The 17,360-nt window shown below is 38.2% G+C and overlaps 1 protein-coding gene across 1 annotated transcript in view; it reads right to left on the minus strand.

The window, feature by feature from the left end:
• Window positions 1-14,532, minus strand: part of LOC127426730 (ankyrin-3-like) — a 266,706-nt gene extending 252,174 nt beyond the window's left edge. The window contains exon 1 of the mRNA XM_051673712.1: window positions 14,459-14,532. Within this exon, the coding sequence (XP_051529672.1) occupies window positions 14,459-14,497 (39 nt within the window). The 5' untranslated portion in view covers window positions 14,498-14,532. The remainder of the gene's footprint in view (window positions 1-14,458) is intronic.
• Window positions 14,533-17,360: the final 2,828 nt, after the last annotated feature.

Here is a 17,360-nt window from a genome sequence, read left to right on the forward strand (position 1 = left end):
AATCTATTTAATGCACATTTAATATATATGGGACATTTTCCCTAGTGGCCACTAGAGGTTGCTAGGAGGTTTTAAGACTTTTAGTTTAGTTTGAAGTTTGGTTTTTGTCCTGTTTCTGTTCTCTCTTATCCCCTTTATTGCTCCCAAGTGTGTGTTGTTAATTAGTCTTGTTAACCTTGTTAAAGGTGCAATATGTAACAATTTGCATGTAATATTAGCCTTTTTTTGCCAATGTGTGAACGGCTTGTAATGCAACTTAAAAAATGAGACCTTCCCGGACTTCCTAGGTTGCCTATTAAAGCCTGTAGACTGATTTTCCTGTGAAGGGAGCGGGTCGCTTTTGCCGGGAAAATCCAAAGGATGTAACGTTTATGCATGCTCCTGAGAGCCTTGCCTCAGCGCTTCTCTTCCGCTATTCAACAGCGACAACAAACTGCAACATTAGGTAACGTTATCTTAGAGATGGAATCCAGCAAACGTCCGGCTCCCAGCACAACACCGACTCCTACACAAACTCTGAGTAAGAAAACATTTATCTACTGAATCCCATCTGGCTAAGCGGGAACATGATCGTGGTGGAGCGAAAACTAAAGTGAACATCGGTAGGGCATTTGATTCCTGGAGGGACCTTTGTTCGGTTTTGGGGATCAAAACCAACCCTGAATTGGCATTCTTCTTATTGAGACAGGTAAGCTTACATAACTGCAAACCATGTGAAATATTGTGCCGTAAGGATTGATCTGAGAAATTTTAGCTAACTTGATCTTGCCTGCACAGTAACTGTCATAAACAATGGTAATCTGTAATTATTCAGCAAGGTAAACTATAATAACACATGAAATGAATGCTAGACAAAGTTCAAGATAATGCAAAAAGACCCATTCATTAGTGTAACATAACTTGGTTAAACATCAAATATATACATTCTATTGTTATAAAACAATTGTGCATCGATATATCAAAATGACAGTTGTGATGGAATCAGATCAATTCTGAATTGTATATTTATATGTACAGTCTATTTTATAAACAGCTACTGTCATCATCCACCAAATTTAGCTAACAGCTATTGATAAAGCTGGCTAGCTAGCTAACGCCGATATAGGCTATCGTATAAATGCAGTCAATGTACCATGCAAAGAAAACTGATTACTTCAATCTACCGTCTTGCATAGTCAGACTTATATCCACAGTTTATTTTAGCCCTGTTCCAGCACTGGAAAGTCAAATATAATATACAGTCTCAAAATTTGTAGTAAAACAATCATAACTGTGTAATTTTAATTATGCTACCTCATTTGTCAGCATGATGCCTGTGAATCACGTTCAGTCTCTTTGTACGTTACGTCATTGTTTTGGATGCTCGCTCAATCACGTCCCTATGGAGTGTGTGTCATTTTTGGGCATACAGATAAGTGTAAGACATCATTAGAGACCATAAAGGGTCTGCTTTTATTTGTGTACACTCACAATAACAACAAACCTTGTGCTTTTGTAAAATAAAGAAAATAAACAGGTTGCGCTTTCAGCCGTCTCTGTCTCCACGAGCATCTTTCTGAAACACGTCACAAAAATGAACTGAAACTCAGCGAATACTTATCACACAAACATGAAACATATGTCTAAAGAAAGCTTAAAATGTCTAATTTTAAATAAAACAATTCAAATTTAAAACAAACAGTCTCCTGCAATGTAATTTGTATGAAACTAAAGTGATGTACAGTTTCTCCTGGCTCAGCTAATTATTGCTAATGTGATCACACCCATATGCAGAGGGCACTATTCATACAGTAATGTGCTGAGGCAATCAATGCAAATGGTAAACGCCCCCAACACTGCCTTCAAGTTCATTCACTTTCCTGCGTGTTTGGAAGATGGCACGCTACACAGGTGAGGAAGCTCCTGGATAGTGATGAAGAGTTCACATTTTCCTCAGAAGAAGAGCGGGACTCCGACGATGAACGTTTGCATTTTGAAGAGTGACTTGATCCAGCCGAGGATACAATTTCGGAGTACAAGTCTTTGCTTACATTAGTTGACATGCTATTTTATAGGAACATGTTCATATTTTACTAGTTGGACTATTTCCAGACTTGCCAGCCAGTAATCAGAGTATTGAAATTTGAAATATGTCCTAATAGGCAAGTTTTAGTTACATTTAAATGTTGTTTCGGCTAAAGCAGGTATTTAAATTGTATGCTGTATGATATAAATAAGATATGTAATATGATATAAAAATAATATGAATCTTACCAGTCTAAAATCTTTAAACGGTAGTGTAGGTCTAAAGTTTTTAAGTAAAGTCTTTATGTAAAGAAAATGTATAGTCAGATTACTTCTTTTAATTTAAACTTGATTTTGATCATTAATTCTCCTCACATTCATTCTCTCTCAGTCCCATTCCTCATTGATAGGTCCAGGGGAGGGGTCTTTGTCTCCTCAGGTGTGAATCACATCAATATTCATGATCATCCACACCTCCTCGCATATGGCCTTTCAAACACTAAAAGTGTCTTACAAAAGTTAAATGACTATATTGTTTTGTATGAATGAGTGATCAGGATGGTTTTCACATCATTTTGTAGCAAAAACTCTAGGCTACAAGATCCAGTTCTCAAAAGTCTTGGGAACAAATGTTTAGTATGTGTTATATGGCTTTATTTCAGTGACTTAAAATTTTTGTTTTTTCAAAAACCACGCATAAATGTTATTTTCTCAAAAATACAAACATGTACATACATGTTGTTCACATATTATTGTACCCCAGTTTGTGCTGAATACAGTGTTATCAGACTTAAGCAATTAATATGTTTTTAAGCAACTGAAAAAAGCACAAATGTCAAGGCCTGTCAAAACTTCTCCAGGGCCCAAAACACCCTCAGACCCCAGAGGGTTAAAGACGGCACTGCATGACTTGATGTTGTTTTGTGATGTGACTGTTAATCCCAGCTCTGAGACTATATTTGCATCCAGAGGTCATTTAAACAGAGGCATGAAACTCTCGCAATGTATCAATACAGAGGACAGCAGAGCAGATGCATTAATATAGAACGGTGATTAAAACTGAGTGGAAGTGAGATTAATTATATAAAAAATAATGTGTTAAACAAAATAATGCAATTAATCATATTATGTAAATTCCTTAATAAATTAAGGATTTTCCAACCAAATGAGCAATTCAAGCTTGAAGTACATCTGTTTATGAGCCCCGTCAATTGGTGAAGGAGAACCGCTCACGGAGGAGGAAGCACAACAGGTGGGCGAAGCACAACAGAATACAGGAATCTTGAGACACGATTTTCAAAGTTTCCACAACATTTAACTGCACCCATGCGCTAAAAATGCAAGTTTATGATGCTGAATACCAGCGAGAAGCTCCAAGCATGACCGTCTGAGGCACACACGTGTACAAAGAGCCACTATTATCTTTAATCACTAATATCTTTCAGAGTAATCAAAAAAGCCTGTAGCTCCATAAGCCCCATAAACTTTTATGGGTACTTCCACAATTATAACAACTATAAGCACATTCTCAGACTTACACTTTTTGCAAAACACTACACACACTTCTCTACACCAGGCACAGAAATCTAACATGATGTCACTTCTTTGCCATTTCAAGATTTCAAAATACCACACCTAAGAACAGGGTTGGGAGGATTACATTTGAAATGTATTCCACTACAGATTACAGAATGCATGCTGTAAAATGTCATTTGTAAAGTATTCCATTAGATTTCTCAAGGTCAGTAACATATTCTAAATTCTTTGGATTACTTCTCAGCACTGGTAGATTTTTTCACTTGTTTTGACTATTAAAACTCTGCCAGTACAGTAAGACAAAATACACATGTTAAAAATACATTCTCTGAAAAATCTGATAAATCAAATTGATCCTGTTTTAAGGATTTTTAGATATTCTTACAGGAAAACAATACAAAAATTATTATCAAGAGTACGATTTTTGCCCTAATATCAAAGGTCTTACTAGAAAAAAGAAATTTTGATCCAACGTCAATTTTCTTGATAAAAAAATATGATCGTGCCTGGTAACATGTGCATGTAAAATGGCTAGAAATAGCATTTTAGCTTAGCGTAAAGCGTCCTGGTTACTTTCGTAACCTCCGTTCCCTGATGGAGGGAACGAGGCATTGTGTCGATATAGTGACAATAGGGGTCAATCTTGGGAGCCCCAAACACCTCTCCCGGACATACGGGTATAAAAGGAGCTAGGAGACATCAACAAAACGTTGAGTGAGTGACAGATAGGGAACTGACAATTTACACAAGGTTTATTTCTATTTCCTCTGCTCCAAACTTACTTCAAACTTACTTCTCTGTCTGCTCGTATGAATGTAACACATCATAAGAAATTGTTTCACCACTGTTCAAATGCACTTTGGATCGCATCATTTATATGTATAAATGTTTTCCATCTGAAAGGACTAAATATTAAATGAAACAAATGACAATAAAATGCAAAGTAATCTTTTCAGTAATCAAAATACTTTTTGAATGTAACTGTGTTCTAATAACCAATGATTTAAATTGTAACTGTAGTGGAATACAGTTACTTATATTTTGTATTTTAAATGCATAATCCCCATTACATGTATTCCGTTACTCCCCAACCCTGCCTATGAACCAGTTGATAAAACACGGCTGTCAGGAGTACAGACACTTAGGTGCTTAATTGTAAACTCACCAATCAGGCGTAAGCACTATAAAAAGGTAACAGGTGAGTTTACCTGTCTTCAACAAAAATGGAAGGCAACGTTGCACTAAGAGGAAGAGGGAGAAACATCATTGGCCACAGAGCTATTTTGAATGTCCCAGGCCAACGTAATGGTACTATAACATCACAATGTGCATTGCAATCACGCAGAATGGGGTCCTCCACCGCCATGCCAACTTAGGTCCTGAAAACACGGCTCACATACTCACATTTTTAGACAGACTACACAACATCGTCACAGCAGAAGACCAAATGGATGCAGAGCAGATGAGATACATTGTCATCTGGGACAATGTATCTTTCCACCGATCTGCTCTGGTCCAAAACTGGTTTCATCAGTATCCACAATTTTCACTTCAATACCTCCCACCATACCCTCCCTTCCTTAACCCCATTGAGGAGGTTTTTTTGGCATGGTGGTGGAAGGTTTACGATCTCCAGCCCTATGTCAAGATACCCCTCATTCAAGCCATGGAGGAGGCCTGAGACCTAATTGATGCAGGGTCTGTGCAAGGATGGATTCGCCATTCTTCCCTCGCTGTCTTGCTCTGGTGAGTTTGTCTGTTTGCTCTGTGTGTTTTGTTATTTTCTCTCCCTCATGTCTCACAGGCGCTGCCAGCATGCATGATCAGTGTTTCCATGGGAACATTGATTGTTCCCAGGGGAACGCTGATCATGCCACTAAGCCACTAATTAGCATGCTAGCAGCACCTGGTTCTCCACTGATTCACTCCCTACTTAAGCACTTCGTGTTCTCAGTATCTTTGCTAGATTGTTGTTTACTGTGAAGTACTTACCTCACTCTCTCTGCCTAGTTGGTCCTGTCTTATGTATCTGTTTGTTTGCCCATCTCTGCCCATGTGTCGGGAGTGTGGTTGCCTTCCAGTTTTCTGTACGCTTGCTCTCTGCGCTCACAAGTCTTCAACAGAAGATTCTTCATCTCTGCCCACGTGTCAGGAGAGTGATTGCCTTCCAGTCTGCTGGACGCTGTCCTCTGCACCACACTACGCTTCCTCCGAATCTGCTCCTGACTACCACAATGCACCCACTCGCCTATGAACACACCATTCATGGATTTGCCCATTGCGTGGCCACGGCGCGCAAACACCCGCAAACTTCTCCCCGTTACTGCAGCCGGTGCCGGGATCCTCAGTCTTTGCCAGCACAGTTGAAGTGAATATTTATTGTTAATAAATACTTTGACCTGTTCTTCTGCTCTTGGGACTCTTTGTCTCGCTCTCTTACAGACATAGCCTGTGATGTGGACGAAGTGCTATGGCCAGATCCAGCTAGGCGAAGAGATGATGCTTAGGGTTTTTTTTTATTTTTATTATTCATGCTTTCTTTCTTTCTTTTTTTTTTTTTTTTTTGTCTCCACAATTTTTTTTGCTGTGTTTACGTTCTGATTTTCAGTGCAAAATGCAACCTTTGGAAATGCATTGATGTATTGACTGATTTTACAATGTGGAGAGAAATAAATATTTTCATCAGTGTGCTGTACTGGTCTTGTGTGTGGTGTTTGGCCAATATATTCATGTACTTCACTCTAACAATACCTCTGAAAAAATCAAACCCAGACTATATCTTTAGAAAAGCAGAAATGTTAAAAGTGTTTTAGATTGCGCATGGCAGTGTGTAACTGGTTCAAACAGAATCAGATCGTATGAATCATGTGTGTGCCATATTGTGTCAAAATTGGGATTTTATATATTACTGTATAGTTTTGAATGAAGTGTTTCATTTGCAAAAGATCTGAGGTGTTCTGCTATTGTGTGTGTGTGGTTGTGTGAATTGTGTGTAGTGTTTTGACAAAATTAGCCCTGTTTTCAAAATCTTACTTAAGCAATCGTAAAAAACTGTAATAGAGAAATTAAGAGTGGAGAAAGAAAACAGTAGAGAAAGGGGGTCGGGAAGATGTGCAACTCCCAACAACTATTATTAACCAAGAATACAATGTGCATATTACAGGAAATGAAATAAGTGTTGTAAGATAACTTGGCTTTGCCCCTAATGCCATGAATTTGATAGTACACTAAAAGTGCTCATCTCCATTTGGTCATGAATTTCTGCTGCCATGATTAATAGAAATTGCACATACACAAGCATACACTGCTTGCTTTTTAGATGGTAATAGTGCAGGCAATTTTTGTGCAATCTATAATAAGCCTACAATTTACACAGAAAGGAGTCGTGTTTGTGTGGAAAGGAATGACAATAACTTAATTTAAATACTGAAGATGTAGCGCTATTTCAGGGCTCATTGCAGCTGGTTAAACTAGCTTTTTTAGCTAAAATATCATGCGCAAAAATGGCGCAACTTTTCAGTGAATTTGCCCCTCAATATTTCTTTCAGCGTCTTGCAGGTCCGTGTCAGTTTGAGAATACTCCCTTGAATATCTTTCTGAGTAAACAAAAAGCCCTTAGCTCCATAAGCCCCATAAACTTTTATGGGTAATTCCGCAATGACCAAAGTTACCTAGATTTTTGCAGACACAATAGATTTCCAGAGTCCAAAGATTAACCCAAGCTATGATACAATGCTCAGCAAGCTCTCTCTGAGCACTCTGGATCATTTAGACATGCACAAATTTAATTTGAGCCTGAGGCTGCTATTGTCTCACATTTCAAAAGCATACAGTTCAGCTTCAGATGCCATTACAAAGTTGAAATTTCTTCATGCCTCAGGCAATAAGGTCAAGTCAATAATGAGTAATGAGCTCTGTAATAATGTATAAACAATATCAATTTGGTGAGCTATGCTTTTTATGAGTTATGCTTTATCATTCTGCAGTGCTACAAGAATGGAAATTATTGCGAAATTATTGCGACATCTTTAAATCAAGTCTCCTCCTCAACAACTTAATGAATGTTCTGGGTTCAATACAAGTTAAGCTCTACTGATAGCATTTGTGGCACAATGTTGATTACTACAGAAAATAACTCAACCTTTTTTTTTTTTTAAAAGAAAGCAAAATCGCCGTCACAGGCCTCTTGCCTAAAAATGCATAGCCACAAGACTTTCTGGGCTCTATTTTCAAGAGTGCGCAAAGCACAGCACTACGCGCAACGACCGTGCACTGCGTCTTATCCAACTTTCGTGAGAGCACTATTTCTAAGTGCAAATTTCTAAGTGCTGTTTTCAGTGCACAGTCCAAACTCAGTTCCTGCATTTGCAGTTTGGAGATTCCACCAGCAGGTGGTAATAAAGTTCATGTCCAAACTCTGAAATATAGTGGAACATCAAATTATGTCCCAAACGAGGGACATTATGTCAGAGACATCAGTCCACTTTTCATTCACACAGTTATTTTTTGGAACCCAGTCAACTTAAATATTGTTGTAGTTGGTAAAATAATAATTACCAAATTAATAATACATTCTTGTATTTATACAATAATACAATAATAATACAATCTGTCGTCCGCCAGAGGGTGGAGAAGTGGTCAAGAACCAGGCGACGGCATGTCTAGGAACCGGCGAGCAATTTCTTTTCTCTCTCTCCTCTCTCTCTCTCACTGTCACTCCGCCTTGCTCTTTCCCTCTCCCCTTTTCTCTCCCCTTGTCTCCCTCCCAGGTCTCGAGGAAGGTGGGGAAAGCCACCGGCAGGCACGACCGGAAGGGCAATGCCCCCTCCCCTCGGAAAGGAGGGGATGTACCTCATACCGGGGGTTCCCCGGCCTGAGGCAAAGGAGGGAGGAGTGTGACAAGGAGGAGGGTGGTGCCGGGCCGTGAATGCGCACGCCCGGGCCCCAATTGGGCTAATCAGCCGAAGAGAGGGATAAAGACGAGCTGGATGCAGCAGTTTGGGAGAGAGAGAGCCACACGCAGCTGCCGTGTATGTGTTTATGTCTAATTGTTTACGTTTTCATTAAATATTACTTTGATGGTTCGTCCGGTTCCCACCTCCTCCTTTCCCATTTTAACCCACTTTTACACACACACAGTATCGGATTTGGATCGAGCTTGTCGGACCGATAACCGATCCATCAAAAAAATGTCAGTATCAGAGCTGATACGGATCCAGGTATCAGATCGGTGCAACTCTACAATAAACAAGCCCATGTCTGTGCTCCCAGCTGCTCAAACAAATAGATTAGAAAAACATAATTTGCACTCTTACATTCATTTACAATGTATTACAGTATAAACACTATAAATTAAACATTGTCATATAACAAATATGAGCAGTAATTCATCAGCAGTAGATCGTCATTCATCAACAGATGCTCATCAGCAGTCGCTTGTCATGATGAAATGTCCGATCCTCACTGATTGCGAACCACTCTGAAACTGCTGGAAACACTGTATCAAGAGCCCCCATATACTTGGGGAATGTGCAACAGTGCTGCGTCTTCACATTGAAGCACGCAGCACACGCAGACTATGTATTTAATTAAATCACAGCCTTTTGCTGTTTAATAATCACATTAGCCAATATAGTGATTTCTGTCTAACCGCCCCCACATTTTGAGACTAAAAGATTATTAAGACTTTTGTTGTACCACTTGAGATTTTTAAGACATTTTTTGACCTTAAATTTACGAAAACTGAATTTAAGAACCGCAGGAACCCTGAAATATCTCTTTACAAATTAATTAAGAACAACATTAAATAATGTCGTTAATAATGAAGGAATGTTAATTTGTGGGTGAACCGTTCCTTTAAACAGTCATCATCAGGAGTGTGAAAACTTTTTTTCATGGCTTTTTACTTTACTGCTACTGAAACAAGATCTCACGACCAACTGCATGACGGAAAGGTCAGTCAGCTGGAGTTACCCTAAGAAAGATCATGACACATGGGGGTTGCCTTTCTTTTCACCCCCATAGCTCAGGGTCACCGCTAAAAGAGGGGCTCATTCACAATCTCAGTATCATCGCCAGCTGTGTCTATCAACCAAACCAACAGCCCAGTGAGTCACGGGGCAGCACATATAACACTTGCATCATCAATGCATCACTGGCTCATTTGTTTATCGCCAGAAGAGGCCTGGAGAACAAAAAACTTAATGGCTGTCATAACAGTGCTGCATTCAGATGTTCCACTATAGCAGTAACTGTTTCACACAAACTTTCCTGTTGTTGTGGAGGCAATGAAAGGTGGACATGTGCCAGTTGTTCACATAAAAGAAAAATGCATACACTAACTTAATCTTATTTAACTCCGCATTAGAGCAGTGTTTCCCATTCCTGGTCCTGGAGTTCCCCCAACACTACACATTTAGGATGTCTACCTACTCTAACACACCTGATTCAGCTCATCAGCTCATAAGCAGAAGTGCTCCAACACAAAATGTAATTTTCTTACTGTCTGTTTTCCAGTAAAGCATCGAAAGATCATTATTGTAAGATCAGATGCACAGGTAGCTATCTAAACCTGCTGGGAATTATTGCCTGCTGCACCTCCAGCAGTGTCTTCAGTCATCCAGTTACGGGGTCATCATCCGAGAACCTCCTATCATAGATGTTTCGCCCCATTACTCCCAGTACATCTCCTGATGGTGGAGCAGCGGTCGGAGACTTCTCCCGGCCACCACCCGCAGCTGGACACCAGATCCTTTCCATTGCTTCTCGTACGTGTATTCCCATCAAGACATTCTTCCTTTACAGGTCATACCATGCAGCCAGGGTTCAATACAACCCAAGCAAATCAATATGTTTGTGTAAAAAAATAAATCGATAATTAAACCTTTATTCACTTTTAAAAATCGCTTCTTGCCAGCAGTTGACGCATCACGTTACCGTCGCTTGACGTAAGCATAATGGCACATTAACGCGAGAATTCGGAAGTCGTTCTTTGTTTACAACAGAGGAACGCACGCCACGCGAGAGTTAGTTCATTTCAAACAGCAATCCAGCGCTGGCCGGAAGCAACGATTTAAAGTTAAAAACGTTTTAATTACCAATTTCTTTCTTACACAAACCTATCGATTTGCTTCAGAAGACATTAATTGATTGACTGGAGTCGTGTGGATTACTTGATGTCTAAATATGCCTTTTGGACCGTCAAACAGCCGGCAGCCTGATGGCACCTGTTTACTTGCATTGAATGGACAAACTGAGCTGAAATGTGCTTGTAAAAATCTTCATTTCGGTTCTGCTGAAGAAGGAAAGTTATACACATCTGGCATGGCTTAAAGGTAAGCAAATCATGAGAGAATTTTTGGGTGAACTAACCCTTTAAATCAATCCCCCAACAGATTACAGTTTTTTCTGAATTGCTAAAACACATTTCTTGAAACCTTCACCAATTTTCTCACAACTTTAAACACAAAACCAAATCTTCAAACTACACTGACAAATCCCCTGACTCTTCTGGCAAAATCAAACAATTGCCTCAAAACCATTTAATCTGTGCTCAAAATCAAACAATGCTTTCAGATCATACACACAGCAAATCAATAAACACTACAGAGCATTCAAGACACTACATCAGAAAATGGAGAACACAGTGTCCAGGGCATGTAGTTACAGATTTTTTTTATTTATTTTTTATTATTGTATATAGTAAGCACATTTTGCAATTACTGTCAAAAAAGTATAGTAATCACAACTTATTTCAGTGAATATATTGTATACTGTAAGTACAGCAAGTAATACAGTATTTTCTGTAAATTCAGCACTTGCATACTGTAAAAATACAGTAGTCCAACTGCAAAACCCCAAAGAACAAAGAACACTCTAAATGAAAAACACATTACAGTACACTCACTCAAAAATGTTGTGCAACTGCAAAAGTCTATGAGAGATTCATTCTGCCTCAGCATCATGTTTTCATATCATTAATAACTAGTGTGAAAATGATGACAACTGTGTTGTAGTTGTGTTTAACGTTTGCTGCCTGTGTTTACCGTTTTGCAACACAAGTGCATCACAGTGCAAAATGTGTTTTAGTGAGTGAGATGTGTTTAGAGTTTTGCAAAAAGAGCGATTGATATGACAAATGGGTTTAGGCCACTGAGCATTTGGTTCAGAGAATGGGCTTTAGTGTTTTACCAAGTCAAAACAACTGTAATAAGTGTATGCTTAAAGGGCTTTGGTTCACCCAAAAATGAAAATTCTCTCATCATTTACTCATCCTCATGATATCTCAGGTGTGTATAACCTTCTTTCTTAACCAGTACACATTTGAAGAAAAATAGAAAAATATCTCAGCTCAGTAGGTCGTGGATGACGTTTATGCAGATTAAGCTTCAAAAGTCTGCTCACCATCCACTTGCATTTTAAGGACCTGCTGAGCTGAGATGTTTTTCTGTTTTTTTTTTTTAAATGTGTTCAGGGTGAGTAAATGATGAGAGAATTTCCTTTTTTGGGTGGACGAACCCTTTAACCTTCAGAGACCCAAGCATTGACACTGATGATGTATTTTCTTTTCCCCTCCTTGATTCCCAATGCGCTCTAAGTCCTCGTGGTGGTGTAGTGACTCGCCTCAATTCGGGTGGCGAAGGACGAATCTCAGTTGCCACCGTATCTGAGACCGTCAATCTGCGCATCTTATCACGTGGCTTGTTGAGCGCGTTACCGAGGAGACATAGCATGTGGAGGCCCACACTATTCTCCATGGCATCCACGCACAACTCATCACGCGCCCCACCGAGAGCGAGAACCACACTTTATAGCGACCACGAGAAGGTTACCCCATGTGACTCTACCCTCCCTAGCAACCGGGCCAATCTGTTTGCTTAGAGGACCTGGCTGGAGTCACTCAGATGCTGTTATACTATTAATATTTCTGCCATAGAAAGATATGGCAGAGGTAGTATAGTAGTATTGGTAGTTCACTCACACATAGTTCAGAGTTTCAACTTAGGGTTACCAACTAAAATACAGGACAACAGGCGTTCCGCATGAAACATCTTCATTTCAGCCAAAATATGGGACATCCCAGCTATTATGAGACAATAGAGTGCTATTATGGAACATAATGTTATGTGTAGTTTAAAGTTTTTAATAAAAAAAAGTAGGTATTATTTAAATGCTTTAAACAAATGTTGCAATTCTGCTATGTTTGGTGTCTGAGGGTAAAACACGGAAAAAAACCTATTTGCCAATGGAGTATGGAAAATCAACTTAATTTCATTAAAAAATAAGCTTATTTTTATTACCCCATTGGCAAACTATTCATACGTTTTCAGCATAATCCTCACTAAATTTTGTTAGATTTCTCTGAAAATGACATTCTGAAAAACATAATTTTTCATCTAAAGTAAATGTATCTTCTTTTAAGGATGTTTTACTTGAAAACAAGCCAACAATACTGAGTAAGAAAATTATTTTTCAGTGCATGACCTGAATGAGTGCACTGAAAACGTGGTAACCTGCAATTGTTACCTCAAGGATTTATTCCTACTTTATTTAACCCATAAAAATTGCTTAAATTTGTAGAACCTAATTTATCAGGGTAATTACAGATTAAGTCACTTGTTTTTACTAAACCAGATCATTTAAATGATACCACGTGAAGCACTTATTTATTTATTTATTTATTTATTTATTTATTTATAGCATTTAGCACCAGCACTGGGAAAAACTTGGGGTTCTGGACTTGTGACAAGCAGGCATTTGTCAGGAACTACTCTTGACCAAGTAACAGACATCCTCTTCTCCTTTTAGGTTTACACAGTTGAGATAATCTCCATACATGGGATGGAAACAGCCAAGCTTCTGTCTCCAAGTCAGTGCATGTTGCTCAGGCACACAAGAAACAAGCCGCTGTTTAACTAAATGGTTAGGATTTCTCTGTCCAACCAGCCACAGACATCTGAATAATCTGCATTTCCTTATGTTTGCACCCACTATAATAATAAACCATTCACATTTTACTGCCTCAATAAACTGTTTGTATGTCACTAATCAGATATGTTGTCCACACAAACAACAAATCCAACACAATACACCTGTACCTAAAGTATTCAATCTGCGCTAATAAATATTAAAGCAGCATGCCACAAGAAACCACAAGTGAAGGCAGACTTGGCTACTTTGAATAGAAACACAGCCTACAGTTATGTACAGTATTTCTCCTCCTGTCTGTTAAGTAATGATCTGTTAAGCATTATATAATGTAGGTTACTATATAATTAGAAATGTCAAGAAACTTTACATTTATTTTCATATACAGCAGTCTACTTATATTTGAATGTGCATCAACAACTGATCTGTTAAGCATTATTTTAAACAAAATGTTACCTTGTTAGTGTTCAAATGAAAATTAGCGAGCTCTTACTGACTATATGAAAACAAAGTGCAATCCATATGTTGTGTTAATAATGTCTATTTTGCTTTACTGTCATCTACAGTTATGTGGAATGCCTTCATAATATGACATCACCGTCAAACACAAAGCGGATTCAAATTTGAAAATTCGAAAATACATTCAAATTTGAAAATTCGAAAATACATTCAAATTTGAAAGCACGTCAAAAACAGTGAACCGAAAGTATGCAGAAGCGCGCAAACATCAAAGTTCCCGCGAAATGAACAAATGCGCATACCTCTGAATATGCATTTCACATGTATTCAAATCACAAAACAAACAATATGTTTATACGTATACACATTTATGAACTCGTTTATAAACGTAAATATATCAAGCCTCAAGATCAACTTTACCGTGACTATTCCAGTGTCATGCAGTAACCTATAAAGTAAATAAGTGTTCGCATGGGCATTAATATCCCAAGTGCAGTATGAAATAAAGGGGTCAGGTGTGGTGTCCTCTCACCTGTGCAGGGTCGCTTTCACCTGTGCTGACGGTGGCCATGTTGAAGCAGATCCCAAAGCAACTGTACACATACAAATATCTGTCCCCACTGTGTACCAACTTCCTGCTCAATCCATTGGCTCTGTTCCTGAAAAAAAAAGATGTATGCCGGTATGCAAAAACTTCCAGTCATTTTTCTTTTTTTACTTATTGTTTCCTACAATAAGTACTGCATGCTTTCTAGAATACTTTTGGTGGAATAAAAATAGTATGTGAAAGTTGGCTATAGTTTGCAGCATAGTGCTCCAAATACGTGCTTTCCACCTTTGGAGGGCTGTCAGATATGTGTGTTTTTTTAAGAGCTATAAACAAGTTTCGCTGAGTGGTCCGCTTTAACGTACACTTCAATATACTAAATAAATAACTAACGTTTACATCAATAAAAAGTGTTGTGTGCGCACTGACAATTACATGTTTCCCAAATCTGATCTCGTTGTGTGCCATAAAGCGTATGATATTGTGGTTTACATTGAGCAATGCCTTTATGCATTAACATTGCTCACAGGGGTTCTAAATACAATTATTATTTAAGTATTTAATTTCTATACACATTTTACAATCATATTTAATCAAACGACACAATTATCACTGTAAGAAATTATAGATATTACTTTTTTTTTTTTTTTTAATGCATGATTTTCTGTAAAGCTGCTTTGAAACGATGTGTGTTGTGAAAAGCGCTACACAAATAAAAATGACTTGACTCGACATCTCAATGCATTTTAGTGGCATTACTGCGGAATCACAGTTATGTTAGCTACTTTCGCTTCTCGATTGAAGTTATACGATTTGCAATAATGTAGTTCTTGTAAACAACACTAGATGGCGCCATTGTCATACATTTCCATAGAAACTTTCAAAACATTTCACCTTTTGCTGTAACGTTTGTATTTTAGAGCTTCTTGATAGTGAAGACCAGTGTCAGAAATGTCCTTTTACATAAAATGGCAATACTTGTCCCCTGGGTTTGATTTTTAGGGGCGTTTTTTTTTTTTTTTTCTAAACATATATAAAACATATACTGTCATCCTTTTGTTCAAATACTTCAGTTTAATCAGTATGTGTAGTTCAAAACACTCTTAAGTAAAGAATAATTTTTGTGAATTCTATCATCCGGACAAAAATTCACATATCATAATATTTTTATAAAAGCCATTGGGTAAACAAGTGAACACAATAAAACCACACTGGTGCACATTAAAGCAAGAGTCAACTGTACAATTAAGGTAGATTCTATATCAGGGCAGGTTGTCACATGTGTTTTATCGGCAATGTTTTAAATACAAATTCTGTTTGCCATAGCAATGCTTTGCTATATTCGTATGTTACCTTTTAAATTTTGGTGATTTCATGAGTTGTTTTGTTGTTTGTAATTGTTTTGGCCATAATTTTGCTGAAAAACCTATAAGAGGCTATTTAATGGCAGGTTTCTATTGCGACACTTTACCCATGTAGTGTGACAACATGCCCCACTGTTGTATCTTTTTTCCTGACCAATAACGGTGGGAAAATTTTAAAAAAATTCTAGTCAAGTCTCCAAGGCACATACCTATACAGAAACTGAATTTCCAAAATAAACCCACCCTGAGGAATATTTACTTGTTTAAAAAGAATGACAACTAGCCCCGGTCTCACTATTACTTAAGTTACATAGAAAATGTATGACTTTCTGTAATGGAGTGCTATTAGGCATCTGTCAGCATGGTAGTACAATTTAAACCAACAGTAAATAAAAGGAAAATGCAAACATTGTATGGTCTGTGCAGTGTAAATGGAAGATATTCATGACAGCTCAGTCTTATCTCTATAAAGTGTCAAAATGTATCTCTACAGTATATCTGCCTAGTTCTAAACCATGCAAATACAAAAACAACCATAGCAGTGTGATTCGGAGGTTGCATTTTCACTGTAAAATTATATTTTTACTCCACTGATGGTTAGATTTAGGTTTAGGGTTGGGGTTTGGATAAGGGTGTAGGCTTAATCAAATATGCATTCCTGTTGACCGTATTACATCATTTACAACTAAAATTATATCTCCTTTTTGGCACCACCCAGTGGACATTTCACCCAGAAACTGGAGCTCCACATGCCCAAACATTCAACAACACTTCCAGCTTTGGCCACTGGGGACCGTAGTTCAAATTTCAGGAAGCACAATCTGATTTAAGCAGCAGAACTTTCAACCTGCTGTTGCCAAATTCACAGTGTGATCAGTCTGATTGAAAATCCTAGTACTACTACACAGTAAATGAAGAGATTAACTCACCAAACATGGCAATCCAAGCAACTTCCTAGAGCTAAAGATCTTCATTACATGATCCGTCTGTTGCATGAAATCCAGAAAATGTCTAAAAGCTCTAAAAATGTGTGCATTGCAATTGTCAGGTAAACCTCTTCATGCACTGACTTTCATATATCATTTACAAATGTGTAAAGATGCATTATATCTGTCCAATGAACTTTACTCACCTAAGATTCATACTTAGCCTGTTTCATAATTTGTTTTGTCTTACCTAGGCTGCAATTTAAAGAGGAAGACATTGTGTATGCCAGTAAAGAGCCTGCCTTGGGACACATGGCTAGCATTGGCCACTGCCTAGACTAGGGAATTATGCATCCAGTATCCAGATGGGATTGCATGGAATAGAGGATGAATCCATGGTGGTTTGTAAACATGGCGACTTGCACATCAGTATTATGTAACGTGTCTCTGGACAGATTTTGCAGGGTCACAATCAAAGTGGCTTGGCTTTTGAAATCTGTTTACTCCTAAATGAATGATCAGAGAAGTTTACAGAGTCCGCAGAAGGAGTCTGTGTTTGGAAAAGAGATTGTATCAGTTAGTTTAAGACTAACTTGA

The sequence above is a fragment of the Myxocyprinus asiaticus genome, chromosome 36 (genome assembly GCF_019703515.2).
Source record: "Myxocyprinus asiaticus isolate MX2 ecotype Aquarium Trade chromosome 36, UBuf_Myxa_2, whole genome shotgun sequence".
In the NCBI taxonomy this organism is placed as follows: domain Eukaryota; kingdom Metazoa; phylum Chordata; class Actinopteri; order Cypriniformes; family Catostomidae; genus Myxocyprinus; species Myxocyprinus asiaticus.